Source organism: Hypomesus transpacificus, unplaced genomic scaffold (genome assembly GCF_021917145.1).
Source record: "Hypomesus transpacificus isolate Combined female unplaced genomic scaffold, fHypTra1 scaffold_149, whole genome shotgun sequence".
Classification (NCBI taxonomy): Eukaryota; Metazoa; Chordata; class Actinopteri; order Osmeriformes; family Osmeridae; genus Hypomesus; species Hypomesus transpacificus.
Window position 1 is genome coordinate 179,441 of NW_025813718.1, and position 21,719 is coordinate 201,159.

General features: G+C 40.4%; 2 protein-coding genes and 1 non-coding gene across 3 annotated transcripts; 2 read left to right on the forward strand and 1 right to left on the reverse strand.

Moving 5' to 3' along the window:
* Nucleotides 1-899: 899 nt before the first annotated feature.
* On the forward strand, nucleotides 900-13,533 carry zgc:113232 (uncharacterized protein LOC541546 homolog). Its single transcript, XM_047051350.1, has 26 exons — nucleotides 900-1,111; nucleotides 3,424-3,508; nucleotides 4,187-4,252; nucleotides 4,454-4,626; nucleotides 5,299-5,418; nucleotides 5,672-5,725; nucleotides 6,584-6,637; nucleotides 6,824-6,877; nucleotides 7,364-7,417; nucleotides 7,911-7,964; nucleotides 8,116-8,169; nucleotides 8,412-8,465; nucleotides 8,586-8,639; nucleotides 8,780-8,824; nucleotides 9,400-9,453; nucleotides 9,552-9,605; nucleotides 9,748-9,801; nucleotides 10,149-10,220; nucleotides 10,354-10,389; nucleotides 10,716-10,760; nucleotides 10,874-10,906; nucleotides 11,090-11,236; nucleotides 11,513-11,689; nucleotides 11,919-12,009; nucleotides 12,391-12,468; nucleotides 12,814-13,533. The coding sequence occupies exons 1-26, from the start codon at nucleotides 1,091-1,093 to the stop codon at nucleotides 13,017-13,019; spliced, it is 1,989 nt and encodes a 662-aa protein (XP_046907306.1). The 5' UTR covers nucleotides 900-1,090; the 3' UTR covers nucleotides 13,020-13,533.
* Nucleotides 13,534-17,082: 3,549 nt separating this feature from the next.
* Nucleotides 17,083-19,320, forward strand: cd83 (CD83 molecule). Its single transcript, XM_047051352.1, has 5 exons — nucleotides 17,083-17,171; nucleotides 17,582-17,706; nucleotides 18,051-18,279; nucleotides 18,403-18,506; nucleotides 18,685-19,320. Exons 1-5 carry the CDS (start codon nucleotides 17,108-17,110, stop codon nucleotides 18,835-18,837), a joined length of 675 nt encoding a protein of 224 aa, XP_046907308.1. The 5' UTR covers nucleotides 17,083-17,107; the 3' UTR covers nucleotides 18,838-19,320.
* Nucleotides 19,321-20,011: 691 nt separating this feature from the next.
* On the reverse strand, nucleotides 20,012-20,083 carry trnae-cuc. The gene has a single exon. It is a non-coding gene; the product is annotated as a tRNA-Glu (tRNA).
* Nucleotides 20,084-21,719: the final 1,636 nt, after the last annotated feature.

Sequence of the window (21,719 nt, forward strand, 5' to 3'; positions counted from 1 at the left end):
CATCTGGTTCTGATTTCTGCTTGTTAGCTAATCCTCAGAACACAAACCACTGCAGTTAAGAACTAGAAATAGGGACACAAATCAGAGAGGATGTCTTGATATTATCCCCAGGTCAGTTTTCTGCCCTTGAGTTTCATTGCACACTCCAACATACTTTGCGTTGTAAGGTCTAGTGCTGGGTTCTGACCACCAGTGTGGACATATAGCTACTGAGCATGCTTGTGGCGGTCACGGTGGGCTGAATCCACCTGGAGGTTAAAGGTCCTCCTCTTCCTCCTCTGTCACTGTACAAACACTATGGAATGTTGGACAGCAGTGTTATAGCTGGCACACTTTTACCAGCGGGTCAAAGGGCACTGGAGGTCAGGCCTGTTTCCAATAAATGTCTATAACCCAATATTGTCACTCAGGTCAAAACTGCCATCAGACATCACTGATGCCTGATTGACATGGGTTACATTTGCAGTTAGTTCTGTCAGAATCTAATTGATTTCAACAATAAACTAAACTGTATAATCATAGCCATGCCCAGGTTTATCATTAAGCTTCTGTTAACTCAGTGCACAAACCTTTTTCATAGCTATAAATGGAAATTGTTTTATTATGGTTAATTGGGTAAAAGTTGATTGACCCAAGAGTCCTCCAGTAGATATATGGTGAACAAACCCAGTCATCTCCACTCTATAAAGCTCCTGTTGGACAGTACTTTCCCACTTTCTACTTCCTTTCATCCCTCTCCTCCGTGGCCGCTGTCTGAATCCCTCAATCCCCCAGTTTATTTGGAGATTGGGGTAGACTCAGGTATTTCTCACCCTGTCGAGGAGAGGAGAGCAGGGAGGGAACATAGCCTCTCAGTGCCTGAGAACCTGAGGGATCCACAGGAGAGAGGAAGAAGGAGGGAGGGAGAGAGAGAGAGGGAGAGAAAGAGAGAGAGGGCAGGGGGACCATCGGGAGCAAGAATGCTGTGAGGAGCGCCGTTCACGACAGGACAAAACTGGACCTTTAATCGTTATTTATTCTTTCGTACGTGTACCCTGACTGGCTCTGGTTGGAGCGGACGTTACAGAAGCAAGTGGACAGAGCCAGCACCATGGTCGTGTCCAGGGGAACGGTAAGACTGCAGTCGCCATGAGGTCCAACGCTGGTCCAGGAGGAAAATATGGGGTTTGTGGTGGGGGGGGGTCGTTTTGTGGCCTGCATCCATTGTCAGTGGAAGCTGTTTGAAAAGTAGGCTATATTGAAATGCTGTATGGCATTGGACTGGGATTTATTGTTGACTGAAGTTATTTCTTTGTGTACTACCATTGTGAGTTTCTCAGCTGTGTAGGCTGAATGCCATTTGGTTGGTTGGTCCATTCTTATACTGGGTTGGAGAGTTCACTATTGTGGGATTTTCCTTTGTGCATAGGATACAATCAATGGAAATATCCTTCGTCCAGGATGTGTAACTTCATTGCTCCTCCATTCCAGTATAAAATGACAAAATATTAAACACTAAATGTTTATGAGTGTATACCACAAGCAATAATACAAAGTGTGTTCTTTTATTATTCAGTCTAAAGTGTAATTCCAATAGGCAAATCGCCTCCCACTGTTTGCGGTGTGTTAGGTTGAATGGGAAACTGTCTTCATTAATAGAGATCACACAGCAGACTGTATCATGATGCTCCTCACTGCCCCAGAGGACCTGCAGGTCAGGAGGGATCACATGCTCAGTGGCTCCTCCCACTCACTGTGTGAACATTATTTTGAGAAGGATTGTGGGAACATGCCCAGATAATCCACGGATAAGGGCCGAGTTTCCCAGATTCGTTAAGAATCTCTTAACGCTAAGATCTTCTTAGGAACGTTCTAAGAGCGCTCTAGAACGCTCTTAGAACGTTCCTAAAAAGCTCTTAGCGTTAAGAGCTTCTTAAATACTTTGGGAAACCCGGCCAAGGACGTTATTTATAGTATGATTACTATTACAGACATCATTAAACACCATTACAATCTTCACACCATTACCTCCAAGAGTCTTCTTTGGATTATTGCAATTCCTATGATGGAAAATGTGTTGAATAGATTTTTAGAAATTTATACATCTTACCATTCTAAACATTCTTGAGGAAAATAATAATATATTACTATAATGTATGTATTTCTTAATGAAACTCCTTTATGTAGATGTGTAGGTGTAATTATACATTTTCACTTTTTGAAAATGGCAAATCTGTCCCCCCCACGTTTTATTATATTTATTGTCTGCATCCTAAAAAGGTTCTCCTACAGGAAAACCTGTTTGGAAAATTTGAACAGGAAACTACGCCCCTGCCTCTGTGACACTGACTCTGACTCAGTTCCTCGTGTCATAGTTATAAGCAAGAACATTGAAATACAAGTGAACTGCATTGGACTGTATTTAACAGACATTCATTTACTTGAAACATCAAAGAGAGAGATAGATAAATAGAGAGCTTGTGAAGCTCAATAAATCTTAACTCCAGAAGTCATCGACTTGGATTACTGTGGACCATTCTGGAATGTGAAACGAGCCTGAGAACCGCAGTCGCTCACCTCTGATTTCATCCTGACAAAGGGCGTTTTGAGCTCTCCTACGTACTCCTGTCTCCTCCAGTCTCAGATGACCTCTTCCCCATGTTTTCAGACCTCTATGTGAGCAGAGTGGATCTTGGCCTTCTCTGTGAAATCTCCTCCCAGTGATCATGTTTCCCACTGACAGCATCCAATACAATGTATTAAAAGGCTGTCCAGGAAAAAAATATTAGTAATATGGAATTTACAAAAGGTTCACTTTCGGCTGAATCACAACTTTTCAAGTTTGAATTGAACGTTTCAAAGCACCTTATGCTGCCCAAGTTTCAGTAGCACGTGCTTTCCATCCCAAATACTAATGTAAAAAATAATATTTTTTTTACAGTTTTGTATGAGAATATTATGGAACAATGGAACAAACAACCGTTGTTTGGTATAGAGCTGCTAGGAAGAATAACAAATTAAGAACTACCAAAGGTCATCAAATCTAAGTTTGCCACACACCACCACACAAGCACAATGTGCAGGGAAATGATTTTTGCTGACTCCGTTGTGTGCTTGAAAAATAAATAAATGGAGAATATTTTTATAGATGTTTATGCATTATTCACAGATTATTCACAAATGTGGGTCTGGACATTCATAGTTAGGAATGGTTGGAATAGGTGCTGTGCTGAGATGCGGAGTCAGTTGTAGTTCTACCAGTAGCGAGGTAGAGCGGGGAGGGGGCAATCTAGCTATGCTCCAAATACATTTTATGGTCTATGCTGAAATGCTTTTTCTTTTTCAAGTCTTTTAGTAATGATGTGTCATTCAAAAAGTCACAGGCACGTAGAGACTTGCATTTCATATGCTGTTTTCTATGCCGGTTTCCTGTCTCTCCGCCAGGTGTCCATAGCCTTCCGGTTGCTCGCGCTCCTTTTTTGTGCCTTCTTCTCCCATGGGCAGGATGAATACTCGGGCTTTCACTCAGGTGAGGAGAGAAACATTGTACTGACTATAAATTCCAACAATTTTACATTTACGAAGATTATTTATGACGTGTATTGTTATGTGTGTGATGTCAAGTTTGCAATTGACCTAAATGTAGGCATATTGCTCCAATGGACAAGTGAAATCAGCTCAGCAAGTCACTATTTGTTTATAAAATTGTTAATGGCAACACTTTACATTAAGGTTACATGACATGTTACAACATAGCAATACCTACAGTAAAAACATTGCTGGTGCACAGACAATGCTATGTAATTAAATGGTATTGTATGGATGGGTAAAGTTCAGTGGTAAAGAATTGGACTGCTGATCAAGAAGTCACAGGTTCAAATCCTCCCCTGTCAATCACTTTGGAGAAAAGTACGTACAGTACATTGGCAATGAGAATGTGGTGTGAGGGGAAAGTGCATGCTGTAAAGTATAGTTGAAAATTGTGTTGCCAAGATATCCACTTACTTACCTCTGAAGTCCAACTTCCTCCATTCAAAGTTTCACTCATAACTTGTACTGTTATGAAGTGTAAATAGCAGTTTCGATGCACCTCAATGCTTACTCTAAGTATTGTCAGGTAGTTACATGGTAGTTAAGAAAAGCTTAATGTAAAGGGTTTCCCTTTAATTCAACTCACCAACAGACATCTTTCATTTTCTATCGTCAGGTGACGAACACACGTACGAGGGCTCCCTGGTTGACAACTATGACCCGTCTGGCTACCCTCACCCAGGTAATGAGCAACTGAAAAGATATCTAAGGTTCCCCTCGCCCGGCTGAAGCTAGGGTTTGTTCCCTTTCGCTTGTTTCCAAACAGCCAATGGAGCCTACTGTGAAACAATTGGATCCCAAAATATGTAACTGTCTTGTGTGGCTAAATTCCCCAGTTTGACATTTACCTACCTACCCCCCATCTCCTGACCCCCACCCCTAGCAGTGGAGTACCCACCAGAGCCCACCCACAGCTATGAGGAGCAGCAGCCCTCGGAGTACGACCCTTACGCTCCTGCCCCCACTGGGGTCACCATGATCACTGAGGAGTCCTACCCCTACGCCACCACCACTGAGTCCCACTACGCCAAGAAGGACGTCACCATAACCTCAAAGGTGCTCCTTGAGTGACAATCAACAATGGGCTTTACCTTAATGCTTTGGTTGTTTTGATGATCATGTTAGGATGTGTGTAGGTATTTTCTCTCAGCTATTTCCATTGGAAGGTTATCACATGATTTTGATATTCTATTTTCAAAAAATTCAAGCAGAGATGTCAGTCCAGATTACTTCTCATAGTTTCAGAAGTGTTCAGTAGAATACATTAGAATATAGCGATGCATCTATATTGCATTTTTTATCTGAATTATAATAAATATACAGAGACCGATAGCAACATGACCAACATTTTTTATTTTTGGTTTGTTCCAAGTAATCTCTGAACATCTCAGGTTTGTGGTTTCCTTGGGAAATAGTACCAGCACAAATGTTGCATTTGGTCATTTTTATTTTCCTTTGACATTTCAAAATCCCTCCACACAGCAGACATTGTGGGCTAGCTCCGTGTTGCATGTGTAGCCTGCATTTGTTAGTGGCGTCATATACTTACGTAGACTATAATTATAAAGTATAATTTTGCACTCTGGAGTCAGACTACACATAGAGTGGATCCCGATGTTTCGATTCGATGTCCGATTCCGATAATCTTACCAATGTTTTGGGTATCCCTAGTAGTATGCCATACTGTTGAGTCATGAACATGACCTATCACATTCCCACATATTTCAGGTGCCATACGATTCAGAGGAGTATGACTCGGGTGAAGACGCTGCTCTGGGGCAGGAGGGTCCTACAGAGTGTGACTGTGAGCCCGGGGAGCCTGGCTTCGCTGGCTTTGCAGGGCCCAAGGTAAACAATACTACAATTATGACAACCATCTGTGCACATTAAAACTACTTTACCGTCTGATTGATTTGGGAGAGTGCAATACATTTAATAATAATAGTTGTCTGATTTTTATTAGTTTATTTATCTCTGTGTGGAAATATTGTGTCTTTTGTTGTCGTTTTGTATTGTGCATTTGCTTTATGCTTTACTCCGTTTGTCTCTACCTTTTTTTTTGATGGACAGACTATTTACTCTGATTTGTCTATCCATTCAGGGAGAAAGAGGTCTGCAAGGAAAACAGGGTTTCCCAGGGGTTCAAGGAAGGGAGGTGAGTGTGTCACTACACAAAGACAATTTTGTATAAAGGCATATAATCTGTAAATTGATTTAAAAAATCCTGTTATTAATAGAATAGTACCATATAAAGGTGAGGCACGGAATTACCACAGAATTATTTGCACTGAAGCACTTTTAAATGTGCCGTAAGTAAAACGTTTAAAGCCTTTATTCACCTGTATGTTTCAACATATACAGTATACATATATTACAGATGTTGTACTGTGTGTTGATGCATTTCCAGTCAGCGTCATGGAATTATTCTGGGCAAGGGCAAACTAGTCAAAGAAATGTTCTGAAAGTGAAACGTGTACATTTTTTACATTTAAAGATACATTGGGCAATAATTTTTATGGGAATAAAATAAAAAGGTTGTCCTCTATAAACATGTGTATGCTAATGAGTCCCTCTGAGGGATGTTGCAACACAGACAGCTTAGTACCCGTGGAATGTCAATTTCAAATTTTGGAGCGACCTGCTACTTTACAGCCAATTATGTTGGAGCAATCCTGTTCCAGTCAATTACCTTTGAAAGGCGGATTTTCCTCCCTGGCTTGTATTGAGGAACCACTGTCAATTAAACTTGAGTTGGAAGAATACATGAAAAAATGGGGGCTGCTGTTTCTCATATTTGAATTTATTTTACAATGTTACCTTTTGCAAGTTGACATTTTATTAATACATGAATTTACAATTTACATTGTTCATGGTGATTTATCGTAGTAAAATGTACTATAGCCTCCAATCCCATTTCCTATAAATCTGAGGTTTTTGAGTTCAATCCCTGATTATGACACTCTCAATAATCACTTAGCACTCTGAAATTGACTGATTAGGTCTGTTTCATCAGGGTTACAAAGGATTCAAAGGGGTTAGAGGACGTGGAGGAGACACTGGCCCTGTGGTGAGGAATGAATGTTGTGAAGACAATCACACCAGTAGCTTACCCTGACACTACTGTTAAGTGACTGAGATTCTCACTATACATATTACATTAGTTGTCAAATGTCATGATCACACATAACTTATATGCATAACAACAACAGCGGCTATTGGGAGAACTCATGTTTGACCTTTGACCTCTTGCCAGGGAGATTCAGGGCTTGATGGGGAGGAGGGTGCCTCTGGTTATTCGGGAGCCATGGTAAGTAGTGAACCTCATTAAATGTTATCCAGTCCTTTGTTTTCTTTGCTTTTCTTGTCAAAAAATGCACTTGAAGAGTATGTTTTTAATGTGCAGGCTTCCAGCTTCTCAGTTGACTGTCTTTATTAAATAAGACCACTAGATGGTGCTCCCCCCCGCCCGTTTGTCTACAGTGTGTTGAAAGTGAAACTGAAGGGGAACTTCCCACATCCCACGTCCTTTGTGTTAATCTGTCTTTGTTTGACTTCTTCTTTATTTTCCCCTTCCGACTGTTTACTTTCCCTCTTTACTCTCCCCCTCCCCCATCCGATCTCCTTTCATCGTTCAATTCTTGAGAATGAAATGAAAAACAAACTCTCCCTCCACTTTCTGTTTTACTCGTCTTTTCTTCCATTCTTTCGTTTTCATTGACATATCAGAAGCATTTCACGGTGTGTTGCTGGCAGGTTCATCCTATCTGAATGTCCCCCCTCCCCTTTTCAACAGGGTGTCCCTGGGGTGCCAGGGGATCCAGGTGTTGATGGCGTTCCTGGGCTGAAGGTGAGGACCAGACACCCTATAAACACACAGCCAAAACAGTGGAGAAGGTGGAGGTTTCACTTCCACGTAAAACCCCCTTACACTCCCTGCCACCCAAAACTGAAACAACTAGCTATAAGGAATTCCCCATGACATACTGTATTGCACTGTGAAGAACCAACTTGACTACCCAGGTAAATGCTTGGACTTGGTCTTGATAAAACCTGTGAGGTCCGTTACTGTATATATAAAGCTGGAAAGGTTAATGGAACTCTGTTTTGAAGTCGAATGATCATTTCTGCATGTTGACAGAATCGATGTGTCATTTGACACCACAATGCGTCAGTATATTTCCATCCAACTGTATTCTGTGATCTACATAGTCAATATATAATTCCATTGGGTTAAAATGAAGCCACTGTAACATTGCTTCCATGAGGTCCCAGCAGACACTGAAAATAAAGTTTCTTCATGATATTTGCATGTAACGGATTATGGGTATTCTCATCCACAGGGGGACATTGGTATGGAAGGACCCCGGGGGGGGGTTGGGGCCTCAGGGGAGACTGTAAGTGTTGTCCATCGATATCCATCTAACCTCACTGTACAAAACAGCGTCCCTTCAATGTTAAACCTTCACACACTAGTTCAGCTCTCTGAATCCTGTACTATGTGTTGTTAAATGTCCTCACATGTTTGGTTCTATTTCTCATTATCAGGGCCCAGTGGGAAAGGCAGGGCCTACTGGTCCTGGTGGAACTACAGGAATCAAGGTAAATATGGTCAAACTAACAGCCCGACATCTCCTGACCACAACTTTTACGAAGGAAACCACAAGACGTACATTCACACACACAACATAATAAAGGTCAAACAGTATGCAATTGTCAGCTCCAGACTTTTTTTCCTGTTTGCTCCCCATCGATTCTGAGATTATGGACTTTATTTAAGGGAATGCTACTTTAGAGCAGCTTCTTCAGCATTTTTTCCAGCTTTTCCTTTGTCATTTCTACAGGGGTCACTTGGTGTGACCGGGAAACAGGGGCCTGAGGGACGAGAAGGAGACAAGGTACCGTCTTCTCTTTCTGAGAGTAGCAAAAAAGAAACTCACGCTTATCTGAGACAAATGGAGGCTATTGACTTATACTTCTTGTCAACCGTGTGCCCTGTCTCACCTTCCTCTGTACAGGGTCAGGGTGGGGCTCCTGGTTTCTCCGGAGACCACGGCGAGCGAGGCTACAATGTAAGCTGCTCGATTTCTCCCTTCATCCCTCTCTCCATCGATCCGTTCAGTTGTAAAACATGTTTTTCTCTGTCTCCAATTGTGAACGTTGCTTTTATCTCCTCTGCTTGTGCAACATTGACCTTTTTTTCCTTTTACAGGGTTATCCTGGAGAGACAGGTGGCAGAGGGGATTCTGGTCCTAAGGTATGAAAGTATGAAAACACCAAGAAACCCAATGTTTATATTTAAAAATCAGGTACAGCGTATACATCACTGAAAACACCTGAACAACACCTTCATATCAGTAGCGTGGCCACACTCATTTATATGTCTGCCCCCCAAAAATTCTGATAGCATACAATGAAAGATTAAAGTGTTGTTGATATATATATAAAATTGTTGCCCCCTCATGTTAAAATGGGGACCCCCCAAAAATAAAATGTTCTACACAACTGCTTCACATATGAAATACCCCAAATCATAACATTTTCGACTGTGCTCTGTATCACTGACATTTACAAAACAGATGTATTGTCCTTAAGATAAACCTTTGATAAGGACAGATACGAATTGGCCATGATTACGATTGTTGATTTTATAACAGGGGAAGAATGGAAAAAATGAAAGAAAAAGAAATATTTCAAAACCAAACGAGACACTTTCCCTATTCCACTGTCAAAATTCTGTCTGCATACACATTGAACTCTTTCTGTTTTGGTTTTTAAATAAGTCTTTCTTTCTCTTTCATTTTCCCGTCATTTATCTCCTCTCATCCCTAGGGGACCCAAGGCTCAAATGGTATCCCAGGTAGTGATGGGGATCCTGGAGAGGATGTGAGTGACTTAATATCATTACTCATTTACAATAGATCCTAGAGAAATACCGTAAGTAAAGTCCCCGAATCAAACGTACTTTCCCCATTCTCCTGTAGGGACCTCTTGGAGTTCCTGGTGTGATTGGTGTCCCTGGAGAATTTGGTGCCAAGGTGCTGTATAATGAATGGTTGCTCATTTAGGCTGTCTCTCGTGAAGCATTATGCGGCAACTATAGAATGCTTTAAGATAAGATCATCCTTTATTAGTCCCACAATATTTACGGTACATTAATGACCAGTTTTGTCCCTACAGGGCGACAGAGGTGCGCGCGGTGTACGGGGACCTCCAGGGAGGTTTGGAGCCGGGGTAATACATGTTATAACTACCTCATGGCCTTTAGCTGAGATTATATAAAGCTAATATGGGAAGCAAATAGCTTCCCTCTGTGGGGTTTCCCCTCTGGTGTTGTTGCTAAGTATTTAAATGTCATGGTTGCACGTGGGCAGACAGCGAAAGGTTATCTACATGATTCACATGATCATTTATTTGTATTTTTTTATTTAACCTGTATTTAACCACGAAGGTCCCATTGAGATTAAAAATCTATTTTTCAAGGGAGGCCTGGCCAAGATAAGGTTACAAGGTAATATCTGTTCACGAAGCAAGGATGAAAGCCAAAAAGGAAATCACTGCTTGTTTTATTTTTCTACAAGGGACTCCAAGGAGAGAGTGGAGATGCAGGGGTACCAGGACAACCAGGGCCAAAAGGCCTGCGTGCCCAGCCAGTATGTGAACAGCACAGACCCACCAGAACACTCAACTATTCATTATTATTACAATGATCTGTTTACCTGTGCAATAAGCATTTTATTAGCTGTTAATGATTAACTTTATGTTAAAAATATATTAAATTTCTAGGGAGCCAAAGGTGAGACAGGACCAGATGGTGAGAAGGTAACCTTCATTTTAAGTAATAATCTTAAATAATCATTATTGGTTATCAATAGCAGTAGAAAATTATGAGTCAACTCTCTACTCAAATAATTAGTCAAGTCTTGTGGATTAGACCTGCTGATCAATCAGCCTTTGATCAGCTGTTGTTTATGTGTTTTTCATCCCTCATGACACAAAGCTGTCATAAGTCATTTGGTGATAATCACAAGGTTGTCACAATGTGAGTTGTTGTTCTCTCCCTGTTGATTTTCCAACACATAGTAGACCGGCAAAGTGTGTTTTAAATGTTTTGCCTCGTTTAATTTCATTAATTTCCTTTTTCTCAGGGTGGATCTGGAAGGACTGGAGTGAAGGGGGTAAAAGGTGGAAAGGTAACCTTGTCTTAATGCTACACCTTCCTCTTTTAATCTCTAAAAACAGTTCCACTTATTATTTCCCCAGACAGGTTTTTGTCATATGTTCTTCACTTCCTCTTTCTCTACAGGGAAGTTTTGGCGCACGTGGTGACAAAGGACAGGTGTGTTACGTTTTCCCCCCCGTCATAGAGAAACCATGCATGTGATGTCACATTGTAACTCCATCAAGAAAAGTTAGATGTCTCTAGCTTTTGATATATTTTGAAATGAATATGCATATCTTATGTTTTTCCAAATGTATCTCTTTATTTCTTAATCCGTTCATCCCTTCCTCTGACCTTCAGCAAGGAGAGAGGGGCACCCGTGGACGTGATGGTCTTGCTGGACGTGTCGGACCACCGGGTATCCCAGGATCGAGAGGACAGTCAGGCCCAGGGGGTGATCTGGGGGTCAAAGGTCGTGCAGGACCCAAAGGAGTTCCAGGTGCCGCTGTGCGTATCAACAGACAGTCCCGCTGAAGTCGAATATTGCAATGTCTACCACACTGGTTCATAACACGAAAGTGATCGCCCTACATTTTTGTTTTATTACTGTCAAAATCAGGCATCAAAGTATTTCACCCTATTGAAGTATTGGATCAACATGGCAGTTTGGGTTCAAAAGGAACATTGCTTGGTGGATAAATGGATGGATGGCAAATAGATGGATTTTAAGAGTTGGTTGATTGATGGTTGATTGATATTTTTGATTCCTTCCATTCACGTTAGGGCCCTGGTCTGACAGACGAGCAGGTGTTGCAACTGTGCAGAGGTGTGGTCACTGCCCAGATCTCCCAGTATGCAGTCTCCATCAGGGCCAAGTGTTCCCAAGGCTGCCCCATCAACAACCGCACACTCATAGGACCACCTGGAGCCCCAGGACCCACCGGAGGGTCAGGCAAGCCTGTGAGTCAACAGGCCCTTGAAATGTCAATTAACCAAGCCCTTGCTTTACACCACCACCACTGACACCAGCACTTTTAAGGGTTAAGGATATCGCATGATTCTTCATCACCAATTTCACTTTAAATCAAGGTTGGGGAAGGTTATTGGGTCAGCTGTTGAAATGGTTGTATGGTGATAGAAGAACTCTACTTTATCTGCTTTGTCTTTTCTTTTTTCCTCTTTCTCAAAGGGCAAAGCAGGCAAAGCTGGGGCCAAGGGAGGCCGAGGCATCATCGGAGACACCGGAGCAGAGGGGCAGAAGGGGGCACAAGGAGAGAGAGGTATGTGCACACAAAAACAAACATACAAAAGGAGAGATATAGAACCATACCGTATGCAGTACGAGAATAACCTCAGGGGGAAAAAAGAGCGAGAAAGGGCTTCATGTCAGAAAAAAACATCTATCATGTATCAGCTGGGTTATAGCGTTGCATCCACCATATAGAAAACATCTCTGGTAAAGTGTGAAGGGATTTCCAGCTATAACAACAACTGTAACAAAACAACACATTCACAAACAAATGTTAACCATTTCACAATGGTGGCTCTTGTCAAGAGGTACTGAAATGGTAGACCCTGGTAAAGACATACTGTACACCTCAGAGCTCCCTACTGACTTCCCTTGTTCCACTACATCTCTGATACTCTCTATTCGTCCACAGGTCTGAAAGGCAACAAAGGAGCGAGAGGGGATGCTGGAAAAGGTCTGCCAGGACATGATGGACACCAAGGCCTCAGGGGTAGGATACAGAATCTGTCCTTTAACCGACATCTTTATGGCTCCCAGATATGTGTTGTACTACAGCAACATAGACACTCCTTGAACACTGAACAATTTGAGTGAAAATGTGGCCAGGCTTATAAGACAGATAGCTGCAAACAAATACTGTCCTATTAACAAAATGTCTGAAACATTATCCTGCGCCCAGTTTTTATTCATGGGGTAATGACCCGTGTTCAGTCTTTAAAGGTCATAGTATCAGCTTTTGAATGATCCTTTCAGGATATCTCTGAATTATATTACACACATTTTGCCACGTTACCTGAAACCTTACTGACTGGTTGCTGTTATTTGTTGCTTACAGGTTTACCTGGCCACCCAGCGGAGCCTAAGAATGGCATGGAGGGTCCTCATGGCCCCCGTGGGTTCCCTGGCCCAGTGGGCCAGCCTGGCATGGCAGGCATCGCCGGAGTCCCTGGCATATGTGAGGCACGCGACTGCAGCATTCACGCGCCAGTGGTGCGCAAGGAGCAGGGCCTGGTAAAGGGACCCCTCAGCCCTATGATCTAACCCCAGCCAAGGAGCTGTGGAAGAGGGCTGCTGTACGCCGGGGTGTCGTCCAGAAGGGTCGCTTCATGGCAAAGTTTGGGTCAAGTCCATAGATACTCCAGTTCTCCCCGGGAAATTGACTTTGATTGCATTGCATCAAATGGCATTAGTCTGTATTGGTCTTTTCGATTTCCATGTTCACTGGTATTGAAATGGAGTTGGTCCAAGCACATGGGCCCATGGAGCTTACGAGATTTGATGAAGTTTGGTGAGACAAGCTGGACTCTGTACAAAGAGAGGAAACCAACCACGAGGACATGCCATCTGAGCCACACAAGGCTCCCGTAAACTCAAATGACTAACATTTTACATTAATGCTTTTTGTTTTTCAAGCCCAATTTTATATGTTAAAGGTGTAAAAAAAACGATTTGGTTATGGCAAAAATGTTCATCTCAATCATACTATTTGTTCCGTTATTATAACTTTTAACTATTGCTGTGGGTACATAAAAATAAAATACGGAGATGTAAATAATTTTGTAAAGTATCTGACCTGTGTGTGTTCCAATACACATCACTGTTTTAGATAAAAGTGTTTTTTTTTCTTAAGAAGAGTCATTATTTTATTACAGTTATCATTACAGTTTTGGTGTCTATTTTGTGTCATTATTTACTTCCCAAATGAACCCTTCCATCTTTTTATCAGCACAGAATAGAATTCACAGTCAAACAAGCACAGTATTTTATGAATCACCATATTCCTTCTATCTATTTGTGTAATAATGTTTATTTCAATAGTAGACATTAACTTAAATTGTGATATACATGAGTTATAATTGCGGCCACTGCTTCAACAAAAATCATCATAAAGTGGCTTTGGATTAAAAGCATCTGCTAAATTAAATTAATGCATTTTAAGTCAGTCTTACTGTATGTTTAAACAACACATAATACATACTTATGATAAAGCAGGCAAGGAGTCAGCGTTTTGGGATGAAAGTGCACGAGAACTTTACTGAGAAATAAAGATGATACAGAACAAAGGGCAAATGCCACACGGCCATCGATGAAGAAATTAAGAATAAGACTTCACAACAAGATCAGAGTCAGCTCAGCTTATATAGCCATCCTAATGTAATAGATGTCTTTGAGAATGATAGGGTTACCAATAAAGATTAATGTATAAGAATAATCGAATTATAAATATCTATTTCTTAAAAACACATTTTATGTTATAAACTATATTGGTATAAAATATATATATATATAAATATAACAAATTTACAGTACAGTTATACAGTAGTTAATCTTCACATTTGTAGAATTGAGCGGCATTTGTGAGTGAAGATTTGCAAACAATTGAAATGAATTGAACTTGGACTGATCCATCACCCAGAAAGTAATTTACTTGTTTCTTTGATTGGCTCCTAGCGTGTGAAATCAGTAATACAGTGAAATATTATGAAGAAACTTTTGTTCAGCTGCTACAATTTGGCATCTGTAATGATATGTATAATTCACAATAAATATATAAATAATTGCAATTGGTAACCTTAGTAAATACATTATCGGACCAAGTGCACCTTTAAAACACTATCAAATGTAGCAGTGCAATGCAACATGACACATAATTCTGATAAATAAAATGAGAGACAAACAAAATAAAGAGAGCACTGATAGATCTATAGACTGTAGATCACTATAGAGAGTTTTAAGCTTCAAGAAGGCCGGAATGGCAGGAATAATGCCCTGAGAGACAATGTGGTCTGTGGTACTAAACTGTGCACGGCGCTTGAGCCTCTTCGAGTCTACGTCGACAAAAGACTAGCAGCACAACTAGAAGCAGGGCAGAGAAAATTCCTCCCAAAATGCCTGAAGTACAAACAGAAGAGAACATTTGTCAAAACATTTGCCGACCCTGAATCAAGCACATTGACAACTAATACTTTGCAATCTTCCATAGCTGGAATCATAGAAGACAAAATAAATGTCTTGCTGCACGCTTCACTTATTTTAAAACATAAAACTATGATCAATGACAAAATACAATTATAATAATGGTATAGTTTTCTACTAAACATTCAGCAGTCTAGTGACTGCAATTGGTCCATTAGATTGATTGATTAGAATGATGTCCATATCCCCTCCCCATCATACCACACTGAATATACAAATTCCTTGATCTGGCAGCAGTCAGAAGAGTCTCAGTGCTGTGCTGTTGAAGACAGATGTTCTCTTTTACAGCTGAAGAAAACAGAGCAAGTGACTGTGTAAATATACAATATTAAATAAAATAGTGTATTAATGCAAGGACGATCAAATTGACATTGAAGATATGAAACGTGTATTATATCCAGATAAATTACATCCTAATAATTAACACAAACCAATGTTAAAATCATATCAAACATTCACCACAGTAGTGAATTCTTTTTTCCTGTAGTGTACGATTCTCTCCCTATGTGGAAGAATAAAAAATACACTTTTTGAAGATGGAATCCAAATATATAATGTTAGTTAGTATATCTAGTCATTCTTAAGTGACCCACGTTTGAACACACAACAGTAAGAGTCAAGTTGACACATTTGCTCAGTGTGATTTTTCCAGAGGAGATCTCCATGCAAGGGTCCTGGCATCCCTTGGGCTCACTGTTGTATTCTGCAATGGGCTGTGTCAAAGAAAAGGATAATCACTCACACCATGCAGAAATCACATAATTTGGTGAAAAAAATGTGGTCACTGTGACAGAAACCTAAGCATACATTGTTAGCTGATCCTTTGAGTGTATGCAATAGATTACCATATCCCCCTTTGTCCAGCTTTGTTCACATTTTGGATGTATGGGCAACTCAAGAGTGGATCCATCCCTACAGCAAGGATAAGTCCTGTGGTCTTCCTCTACAGTCGCTGATACCGACACTAATAAGGTGGTAAGATTAAGAAAGTATATTTAACAATGTTCATTGAAGACATTTAGTTTCTGGGGGTCAGATGGCTGAGCGGTTAGGGAGTCGGGCTATTAATCACAAGGTTGCCGGTTCGATTCCCAGACATTAAAAATAATGTTGTGTCTTTGGGAAAGGCACTACACCAGGGGTGTCGAGCTCCGGTCCTCGAGGGCCGCTGTCCTGCATGTTTTAGATGTTTCCCTGATCCAGCTCACCTGATTCGAATGAATGGTCTTATAACAACCCTTTTAATTGAATCAGGTGTGTTGGAGCAGGGAAACATCTAAAACATGCAGGACAGCGGCCCTCGAGGACCGGAGTTCGACACCCCTGCACTACACCCTATTTGCCTCGGGGAGAATGCCCCTGTACTTACTGTAAGTCGCTCTGGATAAGAGCGTCTGCTAAATGACTAAATGTAAATGTAAGTCAAATTGTCTCATCACATAAAAGTAATTGCATATAACTAATCTGTAGATTTTAAGAGATCATTGTAACGAAATGTTTTTAGGCTCTCATTTACATTTAAATTAGATTTAAGTAGGCTATGCTTTTTTCCGCTTGGGTAGGCTAGGCCAATATAGATTTGGCTAAACCACATAGACAACATAATTTTCACCAGACTAGGGGAATCCGATGAGTCATAGATCTCGTGATCGGGACTTTACTGGGATTCCCCAACTCATCGAAACCATCACGCTTTAAATGATAAATTATTAATACCGTTGGATTTATTCAGTATTGTTAATATCAGATGTTCCATTTAATAAAACAATTATAACCAGCATGTACATTTTAGCCCTACACCGTTGGGCTAAAACGCCCTACATTCTTGGTCCATTCACAATCACAAGCCTATAATTCTCCGACATGGTCGTATAGTCCAGTAGACTACCATTATCCATTTATAAAGTACAAGTAGCCTACATTGGAATTCTTGGTTCTGCGCTTCATACTACTCACCACTTTTCCTTGTCAAAATTAGTAGCCAAATATATGTTGTTATTCGCACGCACATGTTCATCATCCATTAAAAAACGCTGCTTTACTGGTTGACTCGTGGGCGGGGCAAAGTTTTTGACAGGTTGAAACCGAAAGTAGGCTAAACTATAAATACAGAACACTGGATATTCATAAACAGTTGACCATTAAACCTGAGAATGATTATTGACTACAGCTTAGCAACAATGCTTGTTCTAGTCCTTCTCCAAATCGTGGCATTAGGTAAGTTGTTTTCGATTGTATTGTGTTTTTAACTTTGTCAGCACATAACCAGGCGATATGAGTTCCTTGCTGTGCCCAGCACCTAAAAAGGAAATTGTTGTAGCCTATATTAGATCCAAAACATCATGTCCATGCCTTGCTTGCTTCATATTTGAAATTGCCCTTGTCTGTTTATAGAAATGTTAAACTGTTCATAGGCCTACGTGTCGTTCTCCTTGAAGGAATCATTAGCCTACTTAATTCCACCAATAATTCAGGACTCTAGCCTATATGAGGGCATATGGTGTTTACGGCGTCAAGGCCAAAAAACAGTCTTTCAGTCTTCCATGTCAAATACAATTCATCCAGCCGTAAAATACAAATGCCATAACCATTTTTCCTAAGAGTGACAAGTTTCTTTTTTTTCTTAGCTGTCAGTGTAGACATAATCGAGGACGCTGAAGAAAGTAGGTGTAGCTGCGGAGAAGACGCGCATCTACGGTGTAAAGCTTTCAGTGAAAGTGGAGTCCAGTATAGAGCAGTCAGGTGGTATAAGGTAAGAACACTTACGGATTACGTCTTAACGCTTAAATACTTTTTTCAATGCTTTTTTGCAGAGGAGTTATTTTTTATGACTTAGTAGAAAATCCAATGCTCTTCTGCGTATAGCAGAAAAAAATATACAATACAGAAGGAATTTGTGACATAGGGCCTACATGTTCCCTTTCGTGGTGCTGCTTTGTCATAACTTAATGACAATGATACAATGATAATTTGGACAATATCATGTTTTAGCCTACTTGGCTAAATGAATAGTGAGGAAAAATCTCCTACCCAAACCACTTCACCAGAAAGCTTGCTCAAAACTCACTAAAAAGTAACTGTACATTCTAATTCCAGATCAACAACGATCCCTATCAATTGAGTGGCCTCCTCACAAGAAATCTTACTCCACCTAACAAAACAAGGATGTATGCAGGTCTGGAGCGAGAAGTGGATCTTCTAAATAATTCAGTGGATATTATCCTTCCTAATGTGACAGCCAAGGACAGTGGGAGCTACCTTTGCCTGCTAGCTGCACCAGTTGGAAATCAGAACCAGGAGGGGCAGATTCGTCTCAAAGTTTCAGGTGAGTCAATGGATATACTTGAAGGCTTGATCTATTGTCTAACTAACCCTTAAAGATCTATACATTGCACTACTACTTACTTAAGATGTGATTTCATTAAAATATGTTTTTATTTGTTCCCAGGATGCCCTTACATTAAGTCAGACCACTTAAAAGAGACTGACGTCTACCTCGTTTATGCTATTTTATTGCTTGTGGCAGCACTTCTGATATACATCATCAGCTATGTAAGTTGTTTTTACTGTACAAAATGATTTTTAAAAAGTCAATACAAAATCTTTTGTGTAACATTCCAATTGGTACGCTATCGGTATCTATGTGTAGAACAATATTGAAATATATTTAAAAATGTCTGTGCCTTTACAATGTATCACTAATGACTTCTCCCACCTGTTACAACCATAGGCCTGCCTAAAACATACATTAATGCAGAGAAACAAGAGGAACCCCCAAGAAGTACTTCTGGATAAGCCCCTGGAGAAAAAGGATTTAATGTTGATCTATACTTTGGGTCCTAATTGGTCAAGACAGGGTTCCATGAAACATGTGTGCGTGTGAGACCTTTCCTTGCATGATGGACAAGTCTAAGGACAGACATGGCAGAGGCATGATCAGGCTGTTTCAGCCACTGTTACAGTGGCTGAACTAACAGCCACTGTCATAGTGTAACTATGACTCCTCAGTACATCGCCCTCCGTGAGTGACTCAAGCTAGGAGCAGGACTTTGTAAATGATTCTTTGGTTGATTTGAAGCCAGTGGAGGGAGTAGAGGACTGTGGTGATGTGTTCCGATTTCCATGTCCGGGTGAAAACCCGGGCAGCACTGTTCTGAACATACTGCAGGTAAATAATACTACTTCCAAAGGACGTCCTCCCACTAATCAAAGCTTCTGCAGTATGAACTGACATACTGAGCATTATTGAGGGTGAAAGACTTCAGCGAAAATGTGTGACGTTTGTTGTTTACTAAAGATGTATTGTGGGACATGAAAGGTCACTCTGCACTCTGAATACTCTATAAAATGAATGATGGCATATCAATATTATTGTTTCTTATTTTTTCTTAACACAATGTTTATCACGGTTTGTGAGTGCTACAGTTGAGTTCCAGTGTTGTTACACTTGTGTTACACCTGGAACACAACTGGATCCATCCAAACAATGCTGAAATGCTGCACTGCACGTCCTTGGGTTCTGAAATGAACGTCTGAAAATGTAGAACAGTTCACAGTGCCCAGTTCTCGAGTTTATCGTTGAACTATCGTAGGCCTCACTATAAAACTTGCAAACAGACAGAGATTTCTCACAATTATAGAAGGCAGTATACAATAGACCGAGATGGCCTATTCCCTAGTTTAGCGCAGCCTTCCTTTGTCTCTAGCAGTGGTAAAGAAACACCGCCCCATGGCCATCTTTGAGACGGACGGTGTTGGGAAAGGGAGTAAGCAATGTCCAGCAAAATAATTGATGAATGTAAAAATTGCTTTCAAAAGAAAAGTTGAAAATTGCATATTGCATTAATTCTCCCGGCAAAAAGACTAGTCCTAAAAACATTTAATATAAAACCACAAATCCGAAATTATAATTTATACACTTAGTTGGGACAAGGCCTGTAAAATACTATTTCTATGGTCCGTATCATTCCTACTCCGAAAATGTGTATGAACGGTTATTTTCATTTTCTATTATAGAACTCTGACAGTGTCGACATATCTATTTTATAAAAGAGATGTTCCCTGACCGGGAATCGAACCCGGGCCGCGGCGGTGAGAGCGCCGAATCCTAACCACTAGACCACCAGGGAGCTTCTGCTTCAGTCAGTGTTGTTAAATGATAAAACAGCTATTTTCAATAGTAGAATCTTTTTACTTTGATTTTCTTAAGGAAGATGAAAAACCGGAAAGAATGAGACAGGGAAACGTGGCTGGACTTACATCAGAAAACAGCGAAGCACAATGTACTACAATCAGTGGGGTAAAGCACGGTCTCTTGCTGCCACCTACAGTCAAAAAACAGCTATTGCAATTTAGATGGAAAAAAAAAAAAAGATATGCTTGTACTTTATACATTTTTATTTCGCTGTCTCATAAGACTGAGCTGAGCTCCCCTCAGGTCAGCCCCTTCTCCATGCCTTGGGCCTGATATAGAGAGAACACCTTCCCTGCCACTCCTGGGAATCCTGTGTGGATGTGTGGGCTATTTGGGCCTCGTTTTAAGACAAGGTGGCAGAACTTACACAGTAACGTGGCAGAACCTGCACAGTAACTACTACTAAAAGTGCCCAAATGAATTAAATAAATACACCATTACATAATTACTTAAATGCGTAATTAATTAAAATAGGATTAAATACATAAATGTGTTATTAAATGTGTCATGAATTCATTCAAATAGCAATTCATTTTATGTAATTTCAAGAACTTAAATACGTTCCTCTACTTTACTTGCTACATGCTCTGGGTCAGCAGGTCAGCTACCACATCCTCAGCTAAGTCTAAAATGTCTCTCCCCAACTTCCAGAAAGTTCATGAGGATCCTCCATCGTCTCTATCCAGGCACTCTACTTCAGACCAACGCAATGGATCACACTACATTCACGTTTATCCCCACCCACTGACTTTGATCAGCGAGTTTGACAGATAAAATATTTCATGAAGCACTGCAACACGTTGAGAAATGTACATTTGAATGCAACATGTTGTGAAATGCTGAAGCGCTGTTTAGCGTACAGGACCATGAAATACTTAATTAAATAGTGAAATAATTATATTTCATGTATTTTACATGAAATAGATTGGTATTTTAATGAATTCATGACATATTTAATAACACATTTATGTATTTAATTCCTATTTTAATTAATTAATGACACAATTAAGTAATTATTGAATGGTGTATTTATTTAATTCATTTTGGCACTTTTAGTCCTCCATACACAGCAGCCCCTGTGGTGGCACATCTGCTGCCTTCCTTTTCTGAAGGACACTTGCATCCTTCCTTGGACAAAATTGTACTTCTTCATGTTGATCTGTACAAAAGAAAATGCATAAAGTGATAAAAATGTTTTCATCTAGATTGTTTTAATTTAACAATATACTGTAGTACAAAAACTGATAGACATAGTACACATTTAATGTTGTCCAAAATTCTGCAACAGTTCCCAATGCATCCTACTCATAAAACACTTCATGATGTAGCCATGTCAATTGAGCAACATCAGAAGATAACAGCTGATGTACATGTACTGTAAGAGTGGTAATCGACTACTCTTCATGATTCCATAGACTCATCCCTTCTCCAAACACACGGTCATTTATTGTAACATACTCTATACATAATGTATTAGATTGCTAGATACTGACCATGACCTAAATCAAATTGTTAGGAAATGTTTAATTGTCCTAAATTTCCCCCCCGCACGCACCATTCCCTCCTCCTAC

Coding starts and splice junctions, on each gene's coding strand:
- cd83 (XM_047051352.1), top strand. CDS start 17,108: ATGATTATTGACTACAGCTTAGCAACAATGCTTGTTCTAGTCCTTCTC. Junction 17,172..17,581: donor TCTCCAAATCGTGGCATTAG/GTAAGTTGTTTT, acceptor TTTTTTTCTTAG/CTGTCAGTGTAGACATAATC. Junction 17,707..18,050: donor GAGCAGTCAGGTGGTATAAG/GTAAGAACACTT, acceptor TTCTAATTCCAG/ATCAACAACGATCCCTATCA.
- zgc:113232 (XM_047051350.1), top strand. CDS start 1,091: ATGGTCGTGTCCAGGGGAACG. Junction 5,419..5,671: donor CTGGCTTTGCAGGGCCCAAG/GTAAACAATACT, acceptor CTATCCATTCAG/GGAGAAAGAGGTCTGCAAGG. Junction 6,878..7,363: donor CTGGTTATTCGGGAGCCATG/GTAAGTAGTGAA, acceptor CCTTTTCAACAG/GGTGTCCCTGGGGTGCCAGG.